Below are 23,876 nucleotides of genomic sequence, written 5' to 3'. Positions count from 1 at the left end.
TTATATTTTTTATCATATTATTTTTAGCAGTCGAAATCCAGGGTATTGCCGTTTCAAAACAAGTGAAACCCTATTTTTAGCATATGTGATATGCTGTTAATTACCACAGATAATTTCAGTTCATCCTTCATTTCATTAAAACAAGCACAAATTACATGCACAATGGTGCACTTACAGTGAAAGACTATGCAAGAAATTACACCTAGATAAACATTAAATTAAAAATATATATTTTTTATACAAATACACAAGCTGAATATTTAATTTTATTATTATTATTTTTACAAATTGAAGAGCCAGTTAAAATTGTGGTAACATGAGACTAGTGTGTAAAATCACTCACTAACTCAAATATACAGCTTATATAAAGCACATTTTTATACATATTATAATTAATTTAAGTGCTTTAACAAATATACAAGCTGCATTTAATTAATTTAATTAAATTTTTTATATACAATATACAAGCTGTATTTCTTTTATTTTATTTCTTGTCTTTGCAAACTGAAGAACTAGTTACATTTATTATGTGGTAATCAACAGGAAAATACCTATATATATATATATATATATATATATATATATATATACGTGCTTCTCTGTCAATATGGGGTGCTGTGTGTACATTAATGAGGAAAAAAAATTAACTTAAATGATTTTAGCAAATGGCTGCAATATAACAAAGAGTGAAAAATTTAAGGGGGTCTGAATACTTTCCGTACCCACTGTATATACCTCAAGAAATGTATAAAAATTTACTATACAAATAAATTACTAACTTAAAGGGATAGTTCACCCAAAAATGAAAATTTGATGTTTATCTGCTTACCCCCAGGGCATCCAAGATGTAGGTTACTTTGTTTCTTCAGTAGAACACAAACGATTCGGTTTCAACTCAAACCGTTGCAGTCAATCAGTCTTACAATGGAAGTCAATGGGCTCCACGGCTTTGAGAGTCAAAAAACATACACAAACAAAACCAAATTAAACCCTGCGGCTCGTGACGATACATTGAGGTCTTAAGACACGAAACGATCGGTCTGTGCAAGAAACTGAACAGTATTTAGATCATTTTCTTACCTCTGATCCACCGCAATGTCTGAGCGCGTTCACAACATCTGACGCGTGTACGTGCTCTGGCATAGTAGACATAGATATATATATAAGTAGATGTCTCATTAGTTACTGTTTCTATGGGCCGCGATATGTTCCAAAATGGCAGACACGTCAACGTATCCGGAGCGTTCGAATAGGGCATCTATATATATCTATGATAGTAGACGCATGTGCGGAAGCGATCTGTCGCGTGTATACGTCACTCATTACTTACACAGTGCAGAGAGATTGCAGACGTGTTCACTGGCACATCAGTGTATCGTCACGAGCCGCAGGGTTTAATTTGGGTTTGTGTCTGTGTATGTTTTTTTACTCTCAAAGCCGTGGAGCCCATTGACTGCCATTATATGACTGACAGACTGCAACGGTTTGAGTTAAAAATCTTCGTTTGTGTTCTACTGAAGAAACCAAAGTCACCTACATATTGGATGCCCTGGGGGTGAGCAGATAAACATCAAACTTTCATTTTTGGGTGAACTATCCCTTTAACAGTTTATATTTATGTATTAAATGTAACATGACATTACTATAAATTTAATGGGGAAGGTAAATCCAGAGATTTATTCTGTTTAGCCTGAAAGGCTAAAATGGCTTCCATTGTTTCATTGTGATGAGGCCTGTGTCCAGTAACATGGTGTCATCACAGGTTTACACACAATGAGTACGACACGCACACACACAGTTCACTGGAATGACACTGAATTATTTCTATGCATCCTGCTGAGTTGTGATTGCAAGAGTTCGCTGGTAGATTTCCAGAGCTATAGAAACAAAACTAAGAAAACTTCTTCCTTCCCCACTCCCCTCCATCCATACCCCTTTATCCATGAATTCTTCCTCCTTTTTATCCAATTTGACATGCATTCTTCATTATTGACGTTCTGTTTGCTGCCACGTTTTATTCACATCCCTTGTTTGTTTCACTCCCATACTTATTTCCATTGTTATAAATGGGTGTCACTGACATGAATTCCTCTCAACCCCTCATCTGATCTTCTCGTATCCCTCCCACCCCTCGAAATCTTCCGTTTCCTCTCTTTCAGAGCACATGCGACACACTCCGGAGTCACTCGGACAGTCTCGGATACGCGCCGAACGTGCTACCTAGTCACCCGGCTATAGGCAACTTCGAGGAATTCGCTTGTTGATGACACAGGCGACAGGACCCCGGCGGGACGGTTTAGGATATGACGGAAAACTGTGAAGTATATATCGGATAGACTCCAAAAGAAGTGTAAGTCCACGAAAATGTACATGTTAAATAGTTAAAAAACAAAACAAAACAAAAAACACCTGAATAGAATCGATATATCATCATCAAGTACAAATAGGCAACACTTCCAAAACAAAACTCAGGTTTTATTAACATCACAGCCACTGTTTGTTTGACATTGTGGAAAATTTCATGCCATTTCTTTTCGGACGATTTCAGACGTACAAATACTGTGACGGTATTACATCCCAGAGAGTATTTTTTCTCTGTGCTTTTCTGAATCCTGTACGAACACTGTGGGCCTAATTTGATCAAGCCGCCTTAAACAAATCTGAAAAAGAAAGCATTTTAATATTGCACAAAAATTGTTATAGATACAGTCGGTTTGGCCATGGTTTAAATCTATTTTGGCACTTTTTTTGTACAATATAATCGTGTGAGCTTTAACCGCGGTTTGACTGAATTCAGCCCTGCATATAGTACTCAAAAATGTGTAATCATTCCGAATGTTTGTCTCTGTTCATATTTTGTGTATATAAGTGCAATAATATGCATAATGTGTTAATGAATACCGTATATTACCTTCAAGTCTTAATTATTAGCTGTCAGGTAAACAGAAGGAACGAGATGCTTTCGGTACAACCTGAGTTACCAGCAATTTGCTTTTCATGCCGTTTTATTTCGACACACTAATGTTACTCTATTTATTTCGACTTCCATCCACTTGGCAGTGATGAGATGGGATGTTATTATTTAGCTTGATGAATGATGCATTTTATGTGTAATGTTCATATGAAAGCTTCACTTATCCCACATGTGAATCCATTCATCAGATTGTTTCCTCCGGGAGTTAATTCATTACCTTAAGTGGCAAAGACTGAATGCGATGTGTTGACGTGAAAATCAAATCATCAGTCGCTGAAAAGCTCTTGACGAATTACATGCTTGTATTAATTATAATGAACATAAAAAATAGATCACAGTTCCACATCCACTAGGAAATATTCAATTATTTTAGATGATACAGTTGAAAAGCTTGACACATTACTCGAAAACGGTTTGATTTTGATTCTTTTATGTTTTGGGGGGTTCTACCTAGAAGTTACAGGTGTCTTCCTTTTTCTTGCATGAACTGCTCATATATACATGTTTATATATATAGCCCAAAAAGTATCTGGACACTTAAAGTAATAGTTCACCCAAAATGAAAATTTGCTGAAACTGTACCCACCCTCAGGTCATCCAAGATGCAGATGAGTTTGTTTCTTCATCAGAACAGATTTGGAGAAATGTAGCATTACATCACTTGCTCACTAATGGATCCTCTGCAGTGAATGGGTGCCGTCAGAATGAGAGTCCAAAAAGCTGATAAAAAGCTTCCAGCCAAAATATGAGTACTCTATTCATAATATTGCTTTCTCCAGTGAAAAAGTTGCCTGTCTGAATCAGGAGAGAAATATGCACAGATCAAGCACTGATTACAAGTGAAAACAGTCCAAAAACAGTCTGAACAAATATGTTGGTGAGACAACAGGAGATGGACTTTTTTCACTGGAGGAAGTGTTAATATGGATTATGGACTCGTATTTTGGCCAGAAGCGATGGTTTAAAATTAAAACATCTTTATGATGGATTTGTTTCTTACAAGCATGCAGCTTTTCACTTAACGAGATGTTAATGGATGGACTGGAGTGGTGTGGGTTACTTGTGGATTATTGTGATGTTTTTATCAGCTGTTTGGACTCTCATTCTGACGGCACCCATTCACTGCAGAGGATCCATTGCTGAGCAAGTGATGTAATGCTATTTCTCCAAATCTGTTCTGATGAAGAAACAAACTCATCTGCATCTTGGATGGCAAATTTTAATTTCTGAGCGAACTGTTCCTTTAAAAAAATGTCTGAAAGTCATTGCATAAGATAAAAATTATCAAACCAAGTGGCATTTATGTTAAATAAATATAGCACAAGCACACTTTCAAAGCAAAACTTTTCACAAAATCAAGTTGTTAGGGGTTCAATGGTAAAACAATAGATATACTGTGCAAAATTAAGACAAAAGGTATTTCATATCTTAATGGATCATGTTCATCATTCGTGTGATGATCTAAAATACCTCAGGCCCGTTGAAAAATGGCTTGTAAAAATCTATTTAGTTTTAATGCAATGACATTTTTGAGTGTCCAAGTACGTTTTGGGGCGCTTCAGCTTCACTACAGTACATTGCAATATGGTAAAAGGCAAGATATCATCTTCCATGTTTTCTGCACTCAGCTACAATGTATTATTGTATTGTTTTATATAAACTACAATGGGATTTCTAGTACAGGTGTCACAATTTTAAAACCGAGAGTTGTGACATGTAAATGATCCAGTATAATAAACAATACATTTAACCATCTCTTAACATGTTGTCTGTCTGTTGATTCTGTATGTAATCCTGGGGGCTGTTTCATAAAACAAGTTTACCAAACAAGCTAGGCTTATTTCAGTTAGTCGGACTTATTTTGAACCAAATTAATTGACAATTAGTCAGGCTAACTGAAATAAACCTGGCTTATTTGGTAAACTTGTTTTATGAAACAGGCCCCAGTGCTGCTTTTGTCCGTTTATATGTTGATGTTTTGTTGTCCTAGTCATGTGCCTGACAGTGTTGTTATTAACTAAAACTATTAAAAAATTGTTTTTGGTAATTGGAATAAAGCTCAAATAAATATAAATATATATATATATATATATATATATATATATATATACCAATGAAGAAAGCTTATAACAAAATTACTACAATAAAATTAAAACTGATAATATAGCAATAAATGCTAATTAAAAATATTAAATACTACAGTTGTATACAAGTAATACTAGAACAACACAGGTGCTTGCAAAGATAAGCCAAGACAGCAAATCCCGGTTGGTATGGTTTATTTTTTGATAGTGTTATTTCGATCAGACAAAAAAAAAAAAAAAGTCAAAATCCAACAAAAGGCGATAAATATCGAAACAAATTAAATATATATAGCACCTGGCACAGTCCGACCCCAGACTGTTTAAACAGAACATTAAGATAACAGAGCTATAAAACAATGTGTTTCACTTACGCAGTTCAGTCTTGTGTGGAAAAACCCTCCAATCCTGTAACACTGTTAACTGCACGCCTGCAACTACATCCTGATGGCGTTCGTTCAATAATGTCCCACACAAATAAATACTGTACATACACGGTCTTAAGGTACATCAGGAGGTATTTCAGTGGGTCTGATATGGATGCCGTTATCTTTATTAACTACGCTTGAAGCTACTCTCGAACTGCAGTATTTCAAGTAGATGATATCTGAACGCTTCTGACACGGTCTGGCCACAGGAAGTTCAGTGTTTTACATGAATTGTGAGTATATCTCTGACCAGAGTGTCATATACCATGTGTAAACTGTCAAAAGCCCTTAGGCTCTATATATTACAGAGACAAACCTTCCTACGCTTTGAGAGAGCACATTAGTTCAAATCTATTTTGTTCTAGATAACGGCAGGTTCTAGTTTGAAACCTGACTGAACTCTTACCGCAGGCACAGCACAAAAATCACACCCTTCAGTTTTGGGTCGATACAGACTTGGACACATGACATTAACAGCTTAAACTGATGAATTCTGGGATATGACTTGAAAGGTCAGATGTGTAATATTTAATTCAAAACGCTGGAAGAGACTGTTATCGGTTGGGTACAGAGTACAAATCCTAAACCAACCTCAAAAACACGACACTAACACCGTCAAACTGCTTTTAACCTTGAATAGTGTTTCATTTGAACTTTTTAAGTGGTTAAATAATGTGCTAATCTGCTGCTTACCAGCTGAACAAGCTGTGAACTGGGACTAATGTCTGGCTTTTAAAAAAATGCTTTGATTTTAATAATTTACTCTGTTTTTCCACATTAACTCTTCAGTTTGATAGTTAATCATTCTTATAGCTTTAGCCTCATTTAAATAACAAAAATCCTTTAATGCAGTCATATGGTCGTCTAAGATGTTTTAATATGATTAAAACTAGCTACATGTTGCTGTAGATGAAATGTTACTTTTTAGACAAACCGCAAAAATAAGACTTCATTTTTATTTAGTTTAAGAACTTGTGCGTTCCCCTGCAAATCAAAAGCTTTTTGGTAAAGCAAGATGAATTGTATTGCTAAAATCTTTTTTTTTTTCCTTGTTTAAATTTTCATTTTTTAAATTTCAGGTTAAGAGGTTATTGTTAAGATTTGTCAAAACATTTGCAAATGCAAATTACTTTTAATTTAAATTCAATTTTTCATTAAGCAAAAATCCTTTAGTCTATTTATGTTGTCTTTAAAGAAACAAAAAATCATGTTTTATAATTTTGAGAAATATTTTTTTTTTCTCACGAGGCAACTGGTATGATTTTACATTCAGTGATATTTTCTGTCCGCTGGTTCTGTAACGCAAAAGTGAAACTAGCAATAATACGATAAAAGGATGTTTTCATCCTTCAAAACCGAGGCAGCGCTTCAAAAGTAAATACTCCCTGGCTCGCCTTTGAATCAGAGAGGCGGAAAACGTAACTTGCTCGAACCCAAAAAAAACAAACGTTGCATGAAAGAAAATGCAATGGAAATAAATACTGTAAAACAAGTGTCACCCCTGTTGTGTCATAAACAAAACAAAAACACACACTCCAACACAAACACACAGCAGTCTGAAATGTAAATGTAAGTGACGTGACGAGGGAGGGGAAGTGGCAGACATACTCTTGAGGTCCGTTACGTCACAGTTCCTCTAAACTGGAAGATGGTGCGTCCAGAGAACCGAACGGCTCCGACGGGCTCCTTGAACGACATGCTTGGTGTGGCGTCCCAACATGCTTGATCAAAGGGTTTCAAACCAAAGTAAGGCCACAGCTACCAGAAATGAACAAAAACTGCAAACCAGAAAGAGAAAGATAATGTTAAAATACTTAAGCCATTTTGCATTGAAACACTAATCAGATCTTCATATGTAGTGATATTAACTAGTTTGAGTCCAAATTGAATCCTATTTTGTCCTGTGTTTGATTGGTTGAAGTGACGTGGTGAAACGCACTGTACAGGTTGAAGGCACTTCAGCTGCTCCCTCTGCTGGTCTGATCCGGCACAGGGTTGGTGTTTATCTCCTCCTCTTCGCCCTGCTCCTCCTCTTCCTCTTCCTCTTCAGCCCAGCCGCCCAAGCGGCCAGAAGTGGGTGGCACCAAGGTGACTGTCTGTGCAAACTGTATCTGAGGACCTTGAGCTGAAAGAAAGAAGTGCCTTCAGATCCTTTTACATAATTTTACCATGATTGACCAGGTATGCAAAATGAGTCATTAACCCAAAGATTCAAATTTTGATGTCTGGGTCTGTCTGCAGCTAATTCTGGTCAAGAAACACTCGCTCATGCGAAGGTCCGACTGGTCAATAAATAAAACCCAAAACTTTGTGGTGAAGAGTGATGAATTTTATTGCTCAAATATTTATTTATTGTTTAAATTTTGCTTTTTTTTTTATGAAGAGAGAGGTATGCAAAGTGATGACCCAAAGGTTTAACTTCTGATGTCTGGGACTGTCTGCAGTTTATTCTGGTTAAGAAACGCTTGCTCATGCAATAGACCGACTGAATCTGACTCGTAAAGCATCCAACCATAATCTGAAAAATAATTGATTAGTCGAATAACATCCGTAGGAAATCAGTAGCACATTATAATAAGGGTAAATTCGTCAGTATTTGTTAATGCATTCTGTATCATGAACTAGCAATAAAAAAAATACTTATACAGCTTGTATTGATTCCAAAACATAATTACTGTAAATTTTTACATATGCTAACACATTAACATGTCAAGCTGTAGAACGGAACAAACTATAATATTAATATTGATCATGAATTAGCTATGAAAAATATTATGTTTATAAATTATTACGAATAATTTCTATATTAATACATACTGTATATACACACAAACACATATAATATTAATATTTATTTAAAATGAATTAATGAAAAATAATATAAATTAAAAATATTTAATTTATATTTATATATTAATAAATCATATACTATATACTGTATGTATACATATTTATATTTATAAAACTTGACATGAAAATTGATTAATGCTGTAAAAAATGTGTTCATTGCTAGTTTGATACTTAATGCAATAACTAATGCTAACAAATGTAACCTTACTGTAAAGTGTTATAATATTTCAAATTAAATTTCCATAAAATATTGCTAATTACTTTTTCATACATTTTTCATCATGATTTGACCTGCTGCTGAAATATATTTTCTCACCAAAACTCTTATCAGTCTGGTTTTTAATAAATGCATTGGGCGGTACAGTGACTATGTGGAAGATGATGCCGTGTGCTTTCAGGTGAGCCAAATGGCAATATTTCCATTCTAATTGATATATTTGATCCTTTTTAGCACTGTTTTAAAGTGTTAGAGTACTCAACTTATGGCCATCATTATCTGATGCATTTTGAATGCCATTTTATGTGCATCTCATACATGAGACGATTCGTAAGACTCACCACAGTTGGTGCTCAAGTCCTTCATTGGCACAGAGGCCTGAATTGGTCCAGATGGATGCTGGGTCTTTTGCTGATGTACCTGAGGGAATGACCAAAAACTATTGAAAACCATACTGGATTATGAAGGATTGCTTTTAGTATTTGAGTATATTGTGACCACTCACCTCGTGCATGTATATAGCATGCAAGCTCATCTCGGCTGATGCGAACTCTGACGCCAGGCCCGAATGAGACTGGCTGAGCACCCTGGAGTCACTTGCAGACATGCTAATGAAAAGGTAACATTGATTACTGTAACCAGATCTGAATCGAACAGTGCGGGCATTTAAACAGAAATTGCTTTGCCACTTTGCATTACTGTTTAATGGACGTTACCTGTCGCCCACAGTGTGGTCGCTGCAGTACATGGTGCTGTCGTGGTGCTGTCGGGATGGCAGGAGAGTGTGTGAGCGAGAACGGCCGGCGAGGGGCTGCTGAGAAGACGACAGGGACGCCAGGACACTAGCGGCAGCGGAAGCAGCACTGCTCGGTGGGATAAAGCGGTGATTCCTCCCAGGCAGTCCGGAGGCGGTCAGTACAGGGTGAGCCAACACACTGGCTAACAGGTTATCAGGCTGAAGCACAAAAATAACGCAAAAACATATGCATCTCATTAAGAGAAGTGAAAAATGAGCTGGCAACATGATGAGGCAGAGGTAACCCCGCAGACGCAGATGGCTGAAGATCTGTGAAATATCTGGCAGCAAGCGCTGAAACAATGCAGAAGCATTAAATGATATGTCAATATTTCTTGTCTTCTGGCAGGTTTTTTAATATCCTGAATGCCACAGGAAATGTTTTTTTTTCTTTCATTTTCCCTTCGCAATGGAGTGTTTCTAAGTGTGCCCCACTCAATAAATAAAAAATCTACTCTGTAGGTTTAACCACTGAATTACCACAACTATCCACTCCAAAAGGCATTATTTTGAGTTCAACTTTTCACATGAATGTTTTTGGGGAAAAAAAGATTCATTCAGATGAAGTTTGTAAAACAAAACAAACACACTTGATTCCTTCTGTCGAGCAAAATTAGATGTACAGTATATTATAACAAAAACATATTTTAATAACAATAATAATATATTTTTAATAATAATCATAATCATAATTACGATATATTTACACTACCATTCAAAAGTTTGGGGCCAGTAATCTTTTTTTTTAAAGAAATTACTACTTTTATTTTTTTATTTTATTCAGAAAGAAAAGAATACTTTTATTTTATTTATATGAAATGAACATATTGATAATGTTGTAAAAGATTTCTATTTCAAATAAATGCTGTTCTTCTGAAATTTCTGTTCATCAAAGAATCCTTAAAAAACATCTGAACGGTAGTGTATATCTATATATATATATATCTTCATCACTGCACATTTACATAGCAATTTTAAAAAATTTCATATATTTTATATATAATTTAAAAAAATCTTTTTTGCGTAAAGAAAATTGATTAATTTTTTTTTACTTAATTAAAACCTTTTTAAAACTAACAAGATTTTTTGCATTGTTTATTTTATGACACTTAAGCACTTTTCTCACCTAATTTATTTACTGTTAATGCAAAAAAAAAATATTATAATAATAAAAATCACCCATTACTCCAATGGAAGAAAAAAATTATTATTGAGGTATTTATATATCAGGGTAATATTTATTGTTTTTAGCTTGATTATGATTTACATTAAAAAATATATATTGTTAATTATGTTTCAAAAAAATCTTAATTATTAAAAAAAAAAATGTCAATGCAAAAAAATCTTAATGGTCCTAAAAAAAAGTTACAATATAATTTTTGTGTGTGTGTGTCTGTGTGACATTAGTACAGCAGATAAATATGTTGTGAATGCTGTTTAAAAAAGTGAAACTGATTGGAAGAGATAATAGAGGATCCTAATACAGTCAAGACAGTGGTGAACTTGATAAAGCGTGACTTACACCCGTGGCGGACTCATTGGACAGCAGCGAGGTACAGAGAGGAGCCTCGGACAGCAGCAGCTGAGGAGATGGTCCTGTCTGAGCGTCCTGATGCACCTTCTCCTTCAGGTGGCTGATGAACACAGAGCTCTCCTGCGGGGGCTGCCAGCATGGGTTTTTGATGGTGAAATGCATCAGAGACAGCTCCGTCTTCCCATTCTCAGCCTGCTGGTACACTGAGGCCTCCGTCTGACCTTCAGACATCCACTGAGCGAGAGGGGAAAAAACAAACCATGAAGCCTGCTATGATACCAAGAAGCTGCTCTCACATAACAACATACTTTTATGATTTGACCCCCCAAAAGGCAGCAGATTACTGCGAGCTGAAGCATTAATAACGTGCATGCATGGGCTCTTTGATACCTGTGGATTCCCATGGCGCCTGATGTCCATCTGGGCGAATGAGCAAATGTCTCCCACCCCTGCCACATCTACGGTGAAGTTACGGAAGAAGTCGATGATTTCTAAAGACTTGCTCCGCAGGGAGAAGATGAGGATGAAGGGGGTAATTATGGGACTCAGAAGCTCCTCCAATATAAAGACCTGCAGGACAGGTGCACAAAAATAAGAGAAACTCAGTGAGTGGAACTCATAAAAACAGCGGAGCAGGTGTGAAACAGTGCTGGTGAACAGATGCAGTGAAGATTAAAACCTACTCAACAGGTGTGCAAAATCAGACAAACTTCTAGACAACAGGTGCAGAGCGGTAAGGTGTTATTTCATATTTTAAATAACACAGAAAACTCAACTCTTAGACTTACTGTGGTAAACTACCGACTGACTCATTTTCAACTGTCTGACTTTGTGTATTTTGTGACTTTCTGAATTACAACAGACTACAGACTAAAAAGTCAAATCCAGACTATTGTAACTTTATTGTTATTTAAATAAATGATTCTAATTTAGTGAATTTTTATTTTTCTGCCTGTAAGTATGCACTAATTCAGGGGTTTTCAAACTTAAAAATATTGTCACATACTATATGAAAAAGGATTTTTTCCCCCCAAATTAAATGATTAGCTAGTGATTGTATTAAAGCCTAATTTAAAACATTTAAAACATATTAAAACATTTTCCATTCAAATTTATTTGTATAGCACTTTTCATAATAAATATAATTCCAAGACAACTACATGAAATAGTGCCTTACAACTAGTGAGCAAGCTAAAAGTGACAATGGTAAGAAAAACAATGCAAATAAAAACTATTCTTGAAAATATATACTTTGCTAGGAAAGAGAGATTTTATTTTTTAATGTATTATGCTATAATAAATATACTATATGCATTTTTTACCATTTAAAAATTCTCACCAAGGCTATATTTAATTGATCAAAAATATGGTAAAATCAGTATAATACAGTCAAATATTATTACAATTTAAAATAACTGTTTTCCATTTGAATATATTTAAACAAGTCATTTATTCCTGTGATCAAAGCTGAATTTTCAGCATCATTACTCCAGTCTTCAGTGTCACATGAGCCTTCAGAAATCATTCTAATATGCTGATTTGCTGCTCAAGAAACATTTATTATTATCAACGTTGAAAACAGTTGTGCTTTTTTTTTTAGGGTTCTTCAGGAACGGCTTTTATTTGAAACAGAATTCTTTTGTAACACTATAAATGTCTTTGCTGTAACTTTTCATCAATTTAATGTGTCCTTGAATAAAAGTATTAAATTCTTAAAAAAAAAAAAAAAAATCTTACCAACCCCAAATCTTTAAACGGTAGTGTATATTAATGAATGAATTAACAAAATAACAAGTAATGTCTAACAATAATAATCTGCCTTTATCATGCAGTTCTCACCACTTTATATTGGAAAAGCTGTGCCATCTCGTCGCGGGTCTCGCTCTTGTTGGCATTGCCCTTCCAGTGGTCGGGCATGTAGTGAATGTGGGCCAGGACACACTGAAGCAGCTGTTCAGGACACCACACCATATGTTCATCTGGAATAAACGACCTGTAAGAGAGTCAGACGGCATTACTGAAGCCAGGTCAGACTAACAGGTACTGAGAGCGGGCCATTTACTGTACAGCTCAGAATTATAATGCTTGGGTGTAACGAGGTCAACTGAACACATGAAACAGCACTTATTCGTTGACCTGATGCCAGCTTGAAAGAGCTGCGGAGAGTAATTGTCTTTTACCTCACATAGTTGGACCAATATGTTTTATGTCACATGAGTTTACAGCACAAATAATTTCCAATATTAGCCCTGTTCCAAAACAAAGAGAGCAGCCTTGCTGTCTACATAGCAAGAACCTCAAACGTGACTGATTTTGAAACTCTACACAGGCAGCAGCAATTAAGAATGGAACAAAATACATTTGAATTGTTATTGGTAAAACTATAACTACTAAATTGTTATTAAAGGAGTCATATGATGCGATTTCATGTTTTCCTTTGTCTTTGGAGTGTTAAAAGCTGTTTGTGCATACAGAAGATATGTAAAGTGGCAAAGATTAAAGTCTCAAACCCAAAGAGATATTCTTTATGATAGTGAACGCTCAGCCACGCCTTCATAAAACGCCTCGTTCTTGTGTTCCGAAGATGAACGAAGGTCTTACGGGTTTGGAACGACATGAGGGTGAGTAATTAATGACAGAATTTTAATTTTTTGTGAACTAACCCTATAAACCGCGTAAACACATTGCATTACACCAAATACACAAAATAATGTTTTTTAGCAACGTCATATTGCGTTTAGCAGACCCCTTTAAACATAACTGAAATAAGCTGAAATAAAAAAAAATAAAACACAAACAAAAATGAAAAATGTTGTTGGCAAGTAACTAAAATAAAATAAGTTTAAGTACTAAAATTACTAAAACTAAAACTGAAAATATAAAAAATTTAAATTGAATAAAAAATACAAATATTGTTTCTTGCGAATGTCCTTGTAATGAATAAATGTAAAAGTCTTGGCATACCTGGTGATGGTGATGACCACGCCAAGTACAGTGATGGCCGTCAGGATGTGTTGCACGGTCAGCACGTCTTCATCGTACACCGTCAGAGCGATGAGCACGGCGAGCACCGAGCCGGAGAAGAAAGCCACGTTCTTGGCCAGCACCGCCGACAGAGGAGAAACGAAAGCATTCATGTATTTTGCAGCGGGTTTGTACCCACGGCCCAGCCTGCCTTGCAGCTCGTGATCAAGCTCGTTAAAGTGGCGGAGGTAGAGACGGCCGTACAGCGACCAGCGCCGGGCCCCCAAGATTCCCGGCTCGCGCTTGATGACTTCAGCGTAGCTAAAGAACGCATACAGCACCTGCCACACCAGCACGAAGGGACACAGCAGCAGATTGACCAGACCAGTCAACAGGATGATGCGGCTGAGCTGCTTGGCGAGATCCTGCCGGTTTGCCGCCCGTTTGTATTTGGGATGCAGACTCCACTTGTTCTGGAAGAGTGACAAAGGGCCCCAGAACAGAATGAGCTCAAAGTTGTATTTTAGGCCCTGCGTGAGGAAGAACATGTCGCTGAAGAAGGGCACACGCAGTCTGACGGGCAGCAGGGACTTGTTGATCATGGCCACCGTGTAGTTTTTAAAGCGCAGGATGCGGTGGTAGATGTCTAGTTCGGAAAGTTCACGCTTCTGGACACACATGGGCTGCTCGCGCTGCAGGTGGATCAAACGGCCTTGAACTTCTTGCCACGTGAAATTGCACAGCTCATCCTAACATTAATAAATAAATAAAAACCGTTTAAATAAACAATATAATATAATACTAATATAAATATTTCTTAAATTTTTAATGCATATATATATAATTTGCTTATTAAATAATATTTATATATTTATAATATATATATATACAGTGGGTACGGAAATAGCAAATGGCTGCAATATAACAAAGAGTGAAAAATTTAAGGGGGTCTGAATACTTTCCGTACCCACTGTATATATATATATATATATATATATATAATATTTATATAATTTAAGAAGTAAATAAATATTTATATTAGTTGATTATTCGTTTATTAACTAATATAAATATTATATTTATTTGCTTATTAAATAATAAATATTTAGCATTTATATTTAGGCATGACAAATGAATGTGATTATTTATTAAAATAATAATAAATAATACATTTTCAACAACCTCAGGGCTGCAAAAGATAAAATTACACAGTCTAACTGGTTAAACTACAGCATTCTTAAATGAGCAGTTTCAGATTAAACTGCATTTGTTCAGAATTTTATGATTATTATACATGCCATTTTATGACTTAACTGACAAGACAACATGGCATATTTGTACTTTTAAAACTTTGTCACACTGTCTGACCATTTAAAATGATGTATCAAAGGAAAAAAGTGTGACTAAGAACTATGAAAAGCCAGACACAGCATGTTAAATATGCACTTTAAACTATAATCTTGTTGGTGATCATCTCTTACCATCTGTATTTTCAGTGCTTTTTTATAAAACTGTCGGATCTCCCAGTAGCTGAGGACGTTGCAGATCACCTTCACGAGTCGATAGACCCAGAAAATGGCTGCCATTATCAAGAGGAAGATGATCCAGCTGTTTCCTTGAATCCTGATTGGGAGAGGAAGATCATCACTATGATGGCAGCAGGTGATTGTGGGATTGCTCATGGTTCATGACATTATAAGAATAAAGTCATATATAGCTCAGCCTAACAAGCCAAACTTAACAAAACTGATGCTAAATAAATACTAAATGATAAGTAATACCCAATATGTGATTTAGTGAGAGAAAGGACATATATAATGTTACAAAAGATTTCTATTGCCGCTCTTTTGAATTTTCTGTCTTCAAAAGAATCCTGAAATCACTGTTTCTACAAAAATATGAAGCAGCACAAGCATTTTCAACATTGACAATAATAAAAAATGTTTCTTGAGAACCAAATCAGCATTTCGAAAATAATATGACTGACCAAATGAGAATGTTTACCAAGTCTTAATTACTGTATGACAGCACAAGATGTTCCTGAATGAGTCTCACTGAAGTGAGTCAGCTATGATATTAATATGTTTGTGTTGCATATCTGTGTCTGTCAACACCACATCTCTGTGTGTCCATGAACAGGTCTCTCTGTGTCAAAACACTAGGTGTCCATGAAAAGGTTTGCAAAGTAAAAATCTGAGAAACAAGCAAAATAGCTATTCAATGTCAAATGGACCAAAACATCCCAGTGTCTATTTAAAACCCATGAGCTCTACGTAATACACAGTTTCAGTATCATCTACGGCCACAGAAATAGAATGGCAGGGTCTGAGAGAGCTGAACATCCCTCTGCTGATGTTCACAACAGGTGCTTGTTTACAGCTTGCTTATTTTGGAGCCACTGTCTGAGAAGTAGGAAACGAATCAGGTGAAGCTGAATTGAGTTCCAGTGTGATGCAATGGATCACATGCGTGAAAACAGCATTCTCACCCAGTGCTTTAGGGCATGTTTGCTTTCAGGCTACTACGCAAATCGAGCTTGAAAAACCAAGAAAATGGCAATTATAACTTAAAGCTTTGAAAACTGAACACAAAACATGTTGCATTAAGATCCAAACCTGAAGTGAAATAAACCTTGAGTGGTGCATTACAATAAAAGTTAACATGCAAAATCAAAATATTTTATTTGTGATATCAGAAAACTGTCTGTCCAATAAGCTTTGTAAAAAGTATACCTATTTGTTATTTTCTAAAACATAATATTTTTAAAACAATATTGCACAAGAGCCAAAACCTAAACACTGAACTTTGCTTGCTTCAGTGAAAATATATATATATTTTTTTACTTTTTATAAACTAGGATTTTCTGTATTAATAAAATATATTTGAAATATGTCGTGTTACTATAATATTATTTGTATAGTAATATAGTATTTATTAATATTTTAAATTAGCTTTTATTTTTATATTTTCAGTTTTAATTTTTAATAGTCTTATGTGCTTTTGTCATTTTTATATTTTTTTTACTTTTTTAAATTCAGTTTTATATTTTCAGTATTCATTTTAATTAGTGAGTATTACATTCTTTATTTAGTTTTAGTAATTTTTATACTTCAACTTAATCTTATTTTACTTCAGTTAGTTGCCAATGCAATATTTGTCATTTTTTTTACAAAAAGTATTTTTATCTAATACTTACATCTCATTTAGTTTAGTTTTATTTCATTTAATAGTTTTATTTTGTGCTTTTATCCTTTTTATTGTTTTAATGATTTATTATTCGATTTTTATATCTCTATTTAGCTTTCATTTATTTTTAGCCAGTTTAAGTAATTTTAATACTTCAACTTAACCTTATTTTACTTAGCTTTACTTACTTATCTAATGAAAAACTAGCTAATGATACAAACACCGAATTGGTTAATGATGCAAGTAGTTGTTTAACTAAATAAAAAATTCAGAGTGACCAACAAACTGCTACAAGAAAAGCTGAATTCAATTCGCAATATAAGTACGCTCAGCGACGCTCTGCCTCAGTGCATGTGCCTGTATAAAGCGGACACACTGACCTCTCAGTGCACTGCTCGCTGGGTAAAATCGCATCAGGAAGGGTGACCTTGTTCCTGTCCAGAGGACCGAGGCTCTGACCCGTGTGGTTGACCACTCGGTTGGCAAAGAGAACATCATATTCCACACAGTTAAAGAGAAAAGTTGTAAACGTGACCACAAACAGGAATTGCCTGAATATGGGAATGCAAAAACAGACAGGATTAGTTCTTGCTAATCAGTATGCAATCCTGCCTTAAAGAATAACGCTTCAGGCTAAAATAAATAGGACTTACACAAGTTCAAAAAACTCTGATAACACCATACAGGCGAATCCATTCCTCTGATGGAAATGATAGATGTGAGCATGTTAAAGACTCTTGCATTCCAATGATAATTGAAACAGTTTTAAAGAAGTACAGCACTGTTCAGCCATTAATGCAGCCAGAGTGTAACGTAATATTAATGCCTAATGATGAATAGAGACAGTGTGTTTTCAAGAACAAGAGAAATGATACCATTCTGGGAGTTTATAGCTATTGCACAACTGCTGATTTAGGGGTGAAAAATGCATTAAAAAGCATGAATTTTCCTATTCAGCCTATAAAATAATACTGCATATTGTTTTAATATTTTTTAAAGGATATTCTTGTGAAGAAATTGTCGAGATTCTTGATATGATGCCACGGGTCTGCAATGTAACAAAGACATTGTTATTAAGTTAAATGATAAAGAAAGAATATGCTATACAGTCTTATATATATATATATATATTTTTTTTTTTTTTTTTTTTTTTTTTTTTTAAACACTTGCAATTTGTTTGTCATAATATGTAATGTAAAAGTGAACAATAATGACCTCCTCTGCCCTCTGGCACATGGATGAGTAAATCTTCCTCTCCTGGAGGTGAGTCTTCCTCATAATCTTCTATTCGCTGATACTCCTGGTACGTTTCAAAACCAGCCATCGTGTTTTACATTCTACCTCTCTATAATGTTCACCATAGGTCCTGAATAACAGATTTAACATTATAGTGGAATTAAATGTGACAACATACTAGAAACATCAGTCATACACTGTGCAAATAAACAACAAGAGCAAAACCAGCTCAAACTGAGTAAGTTCACTGTACTTACAAGACTGTTATTGTCTCTTTTCTGATAAAATCACAATCACATGGTCCGTTTCTAAACAGATGAGTCAAGGACAGACTCGAGTGCATCATTACAAAGACACAAGTTTTCTTCACAGATAACGATGGCGTACAAATGTATACATTATTAGTGAATGTTATTATATTTAACCATGTTATGCCGTGTCTGCAAACGGGAGAGAGTTTAACAGTTGAGCATCACACATCAACCTCATGCTGACTAAACTGCTCGTTGTTTGCTTATATCAATTTCTTTATTGAAAACATTTATATTAAAAGATTACAGAAAGGATTTTAACACGTAAATCGATAAATTGGTCTCACCATGCGAGCAGAGATGATCCTCGCCTTTGCTCTTCACAACAAAAACAGATATCACAACAAACAGCGCCTGTCGTCACGTTGGTTTCTAGTCGCGTCACTTCCGGGGAGACTTTTATCCTGACATGTAATGTAAAATGTATTAATACAATATTTATTGTACTTGTGTAATATGTACTTCTGCTGGAAATTTTATAGATTTCCAAAAGGTGTTTGCACTATTGTTATTTTTATTAAAAACTTTTATTTGAATATGCATATTTTGCCTATTCAAATTTTTTAAAAATAAAAATAATTTAATTCCCTGATTAAATTAGTCTCTATTTTCGATCCTTGTTGGTTATATTTAAGTTCTATTTAATCAATTTAACCTGCAAAAGTAGTAAATCTTTGACCAACGGACGGTTTTAAACAAAACAAAAATTATATGTAAATATATATCATTTAAAATATTATATACATTTATTTATTTATACATTATTACCATTTATAATCAATAATAAAAATATAAAATGTGTGTTTAAATGAAAATCGGAAAAAAGAAAGGGTGCGTGCAAATTAACATTCATTAAACATGTACAAATGTCATTACAAAAGGAATATGAATTAAAACAATAGCCAGTGATATGGAAAAAAAATATTATTTATGCTAATACAAAAAAGCGAATGTATTTTCACGCAGCGATGACGTACAGGGTTAGCGTGGGCACGCCGGGAATGGGATTGCGTAAACATGGCGGCCTACATGTAAATCCTTGAATTCATTTAGCTTTCTTTCTTTCTTCTTCCTGCTGGCATTTCAAAACACTACAACAACATGTTTCATTTTGCACGCTGCAGTCGAGTGACACGCGGCACTGTCACGTCAGATCGACTTTTGAACTCCCAAAAAACAAGAGATTTCACGATCCACCACCTTTATAGGTACACGATATTTATCTTTGTTTATTATATTAGATTGAAACTATTGTCTACACAGTTGTCATTTTCAAATTCAAAGTCTGAGGTCATAAGAAGATTTGTTTGCATTTAATTTTGCATATAAACACAACTGATCGTATATGTAATCAAACAGACACTGCATGTGTGGAATTAGGTTGTTTAAGCATGCAGAAGGTGATTTATGACATCTTATATAGATGTCTTAAACTAAAGAATAACTATTGTACGATAGTCATGCTATGCCCTTTGTGAAAAAGAAGTACACTTTAGCACACTTTTCATTAAGTGGTACCATGCAACACTGTACTTTTACATTATCTCTTGTATTTTAGGCGTGGCCAGCATACAGTACCATGGAGCAGTTCACAAATCCCATCCACACAGATCACTGTCAACACTCCTGCTCGCATATGGAGACAAGCTCAAAAAGTGCTCCGTCTAGCATCCAGACAGCAGCCCAGACCACCAAACATCACTCTGAAATTCATATTAGGACCTGCTGCTTTGACAGTGACCGCACGCTTGCTTGGTACTGTAGCTCACTGTGAAGCAGATGTGAACAATAACGTCCCGCTGGAAGTTCAGGCGAAAGAGAAGATTCCTGAATTCAGCTGGGCCATCCTGTGGGAGTTCGTTCGGCCCCAACTTCTTGCTCTTATAGGAGCCATTATCGTAAGTAAACAATTAATCTATTAAGCGAAGTTAATTGTGTTTTTTGGCCATATTATGAATAGTTTGGTTTATTGTGCAGTGATATCTCTGTCGTGTCCTCTTTCAGCTTGCGTTTGGAGCAGCAGCCCTTAATATTCAGATTCCTCTGATGTTGGGGGATCTGGTGAATGTCGTCGCTCGCCACATGAGAGAACAAGCAGGTCATTACATGAGAGACATTAAAGCACCTGCAATGAAGCTGCTCGGACTGTATGGTTTACAGGTACGTTAAGTCACACAGTCAAGCTCTATGAGCAATATTTGACATGATTAATCATTTCTTTTGCAAAATAAACTTTTATTCGTTTTATTCAACTTTGTATTCATCAAAGAATCCAGAAAAAAATGTATAACAGTGTCCACAAAAATATTAAGCAGTACAGCTGTTTTCAACATTGATGATAAATATAAATGCTTCTTAAGCAGCAAATCAGCATATTAGCATGATTTCTGAAGGATCATGTGACACTGAAGACTGGAGTGATGATGCTGAAAATTCAGCTTTTCATCACAGGAATCAATTACATTTTTAAATATATTCAAATTTAAAAAAACATTTTTTTTTTAATTGTAATAATATTACACAATGGTAGTATATTTGTCTTTCAGGGTCTGTTGACCAGTGGCTACATCATTCTTCTGTCTAGAGTTGGAGAGAGAGTGGCAGCTGACATGAGGACAACTCTCTTCACCTCTGTGCTTCGGTTTGTAATACAGTTTTTGTTTTAGATGTTTAAAGTGCTGAAACACAGGGTATTAGAAAGACAGAAATCTTTCTAAGCATCTTGTCTAAATGTCGTGTTACAGACAAGATGTTGCATTTTTTGATGCAAACAAGACCGGGCAGCTGGTTAATCGGCTGACATCAGACATCCAGGAGTTTAAATCTTCCTTCAAGTTGGTTATTTCTCAGGTAGGATGTTTTAGACGAGAGCAAGTGTGTTTTAAAACCCCTAGTGAGAATGTATAGACGTACCACATGCATTTGATTACGTAATATGTTACAGGGTTTGCGCAGTGCCACACAGACGGTGGGTTGTTTTGTGTCGCTGTACGTCATCTCTCCCAAACTCACGGGTCTCACTGTGGTCGTCCTGCCATGTCTGGTGGGGGCTGGCGCTCTCTTTGGTTCTTTTCTCCGTAAACTATCACGCAAAGCACAGGAACAGGTAACGGCACTCTGGAGGAGAAGAGTAGTTTTGCTGCTCTTTGTGTGCTAACTCCCCAATTTTCCTCTTTTAGGTTGCTAAAGCTACAGGAGTGGCTGACGAGGCTCTTGGTAACGTGCGAACAGTGAGAGCTTTTGCCATGGAGGATCGAGAACTAGAGTATGATTACAGATTCTCGACTTTTTTCCACATTTTGTGTGTCGATCGTGAGGGAAAAGTCTTACAGCTTTTAACTGTGTATTTCATTAAGTGATATAATGCTAATTTACCAATCTACTTGAACTACCAAAATCTGCTTATTACCTAAAAATCCACTGGTAATCATGTGATGAATCATTATGAGTTCTTCGTAAGTGGCCTGTTCATAAAACATGGCCGATACTTTTATGTACATGTGTCATACACACAAAGACAAAACACCATCAGGGTAACACACAACACTAAAATAATGCAATAAACATGAACTAAACAACAGAAAATGTAACAAAAAAATGCTGTAAATTACATTACTTATTACTTACAAAAATATAATCATATGTGATGTGATTTTTCTGTTTTTCACTCTGAATTATATGGTTAATAAATTATAAGGTAAATTATAAATTACGATAATAAATCATTTTTACTTGCAAAAACCATGCATTTGACAGTATTTTATAATAAGCCTACATGTAATGTGAATGTAAACCATTTACAATTTTTACTATAGCATTTTACAGTTTTTCCTGAACAAATTACAAACATTTTTACCGTGTATGGTCTTTTTTTTTTTGTCCAACATTGATGTACTAAAGCTGATATTTTCAGGAAAATAAAACTAATCAAAGCTTTTTTATTATTCAACAAAACCTAGCAGTTCTGATATTCACCTTCTTTCACAGGATCTATGCCGCTGAAGTCCAGAAATCAGCTGTGATGAATGAGACGCTGGGCACAGGAATTGCAGTATTTCAGGGCCTGTCTAATATTGTCCTGAACTGTGAGTAATGATGCACTTTCCCTGATTCACAACCAATTACCACATGAACTAGAGTTGTTAAATATTTCCCTTCTTCAACAGGCATTGTTCTAGGCACTATTTTTGCTGGTGGGTCTTTGATGGCTCGTAATGACATGTCGCCTGGTGATCTAATGTCATTTTTGATCGCCTCTCAAACAGTACAGAGGTGGGAGTGTGCAAAGAGTCTTAATTTACATTTGATCCTACACATAATTTAGAAGGAACTAACATTCAGCTGAACCAGTGTCTATAATATCAAATGTAATAGAATCGCTTCTCTCTCTCCATAGATCTCTTGCCAGCATTTCAATTCTCTTTGGACAGGTGAGGAGAAGGTATTTCCAAGCATTCTGTTACTTCATATATATCGTATGTAATCTATGTGTGGTTTGTGTCAGATGGTTCGAGGTATGAGTGCAGGAGCTCGTGTCTTTGAGTACTTGGCTCTAGAGCCCACCGTTCCTCTCACCGGAGGAGGTCGTATCCCTCTCAAGTCTCTGACGGGAAGAGTTGACTTCATGAACATCAATTTCAGGTAGGTCTCTTGTTTGTTCTCATGCAAACATTACAAAACCTGAATTTAATCTAAAGAGTTTTATTCTCTGTTATTTGATGTTTCCTGCAATGTTTCTCAGTTACCCAACAAGACCTGGAAACCAGATCCTTAATAACTTCAACCTGACTCTACCTCCCTATAAAACCGTTGCTATTGTTGGCGAGTCAGGCGGAGGTAAAGTATCTATCTATCTATCTATCTATCTATTTATCTATCTACCTATCTATCTATCTATCCATGTGTCTGTCTGTCTGTCTGTCTGTCTATCCATATGTGTGTCTGTCTGTCTGTCCGTCCGTCCGTCCGTCTGTCTGTCTGTCTATCTATCTATCCATGTGTCTGTCTGTCTGTCTGTCTGTCTATATATCTATCTATCCATGTGTTTGTCTATCTATCTATCTATCTATCTATCTATCTATCCATCCATATGTCTGTCTATCTATCTATCTATCTATCTATCTATCCATGTGTCTGTCTGTCTGTCTATCTATCTATCTATCTATCTATCTATCTATCCATGTGTCTATCTATCTGTCTATCTATCTATCTATCTATCTATCTATCTATCCATGTGTCTGTCTGTCTGTCTATCTGTCTATCTATCTATCTATCTATCCATGTGTCTGTCTGTCTGTCT

At 35.5% G+C, this 23,876-nt stretch overlaps 3 protein-coding genes across 4 annotated transcripts in view; 2 read left to right on the top strand and 1 right to left on the bottom strand.

The window, feature by feature from the left end:
- LOC107717233 (acid-sensing ion channel 1-like) overlaps positions 1-2,774 on the top strand; it is an 87,228-nt gene extending 84,454 nt beyond the window's left edge. For both annotated transcript variants that reach the window (XM_016523919.1, XM_016523925.1), the window contains one exon: positions 2,160-2,774. In XM_016523919.1, the coding sequence (XP_016379405.1) occupies positions 2,160-2,264 (105 nt within the window). In that variant the 3' untranslated portion in view covers positions 2,265-2,774. The remainder of the gene's footprint in view (positions 1-2,159) is intronic.
- A 3,757-nt stretch (positions 2,775-6,531) lies between these two features.
- LOC107717223 (autophagy-related protein 9A-like) lies at positions 6,532-18,934 on the bottom strand. The gene is made up of 15 exons (XM_016523909.1): positions 18,865-18,934; positions 18,246-18,396; positions 18,035-18,078; positions 17,684-17,748; positions 17,411-17,581; positions 15,326-15,467; positions 13,845-14,593; positions 12,720-12,873; positions 11,271-11,450; positions 10,869-11,114; positions 9,267-9,505; positions 9,056-9,158; positions 8,892-8,970; positions 7,423-7,608; positions 6,532-7,261 (listed from the first exon to the last, which is right to left on the bottom strand). Exons 2-14 carry the CDS (start codon positions 18,352-18,354, stop codon positions 7,442-7,444), a joined length of 2,448 nt encoding a protein of 815 aa, XP_016379395.1. The 5' UTR covers positions 18,355-18,396; positions 18,865-18,934; the 3' UTR covers positions 6,532-7,261; positions 7,423-7,441.
- Positions 18,935-19,568: 634 nt separating this feature from the next.
- On the top strand, positions 19,569-23,422 carry LOC107717993 (ATP-binding cassette sub-family B member 8, mitochondrial-like; the record flags this gene model as incomplete). The annotated part of the gene is made up of 12 exons (XM_016524910.1): positions 19,569-19,785; positions 20,136-20,475; positions 20,582-20,737; positions 21,124-21,218; positions 21,322-21,427; positions 21,522-21,683; positions 21,757-21,842; positions 22,565-22,662; positions 22,744-22,849; positions 22,974-23,007; positions 23,082-23,218; positions 23,319-23,422. Coding segments are annotated over exons 1-12 (1,531 nt in total), but the record flags the coding sequence as incomplete, so codon positions are not given.
- Between the last annotated feature and the right edge of the window lie 454 nt (positions 23,423-23,876).

This window comes from Sinocyclocheilus rhinocerous, unplaced genomic scaffold, assembly GCF_001515625.1.
Source record: "Sinocyclocheilus rhinocerous isolate Xijiao unplaced genomic scaffold, SAMN03320098_v1.1 scaffold1694, whole genome shotgun sequence".
Taxonomy (NCBI): domain Eukaryota; kingdom Metazoa; phylum Chordata; class Actinopteri; order Cypriniformes; family Cyprinidae; genus Sinocyclocheilus; species Sinocyclocheilus rhinocerous.
Note: the sequence above shows the minus strand (reverse complement) of the source record. Positions and strands in the feature narration are given on the sequence as shown.

Excerpts from the sequence above, each read along its gene's own strand:
- LOC107717223 (XM_016523909.1), bottom strand. The coding sequence starts at position 18,354 with ATGGCTGGTTTTGAAACGTACCAGGAGTATCAGCGAATAGAAGATTAT. Across the intron at positions 18,079-18,245 it reads TGTGCCAGAGGGCAGAGGAG|ACCCGTGGCATCATATCAAG; the intron begins GTCATTATTGTT and ends GTTACATTGCAG. Across the intron at positions 7,609-8,891 it reads GGACTTGAGCACCAACTGTG|CTCAAGGTCCTCAGATACAG; the intron begins GTGAGTCTTACG and ends TCTTTCTTTCAG.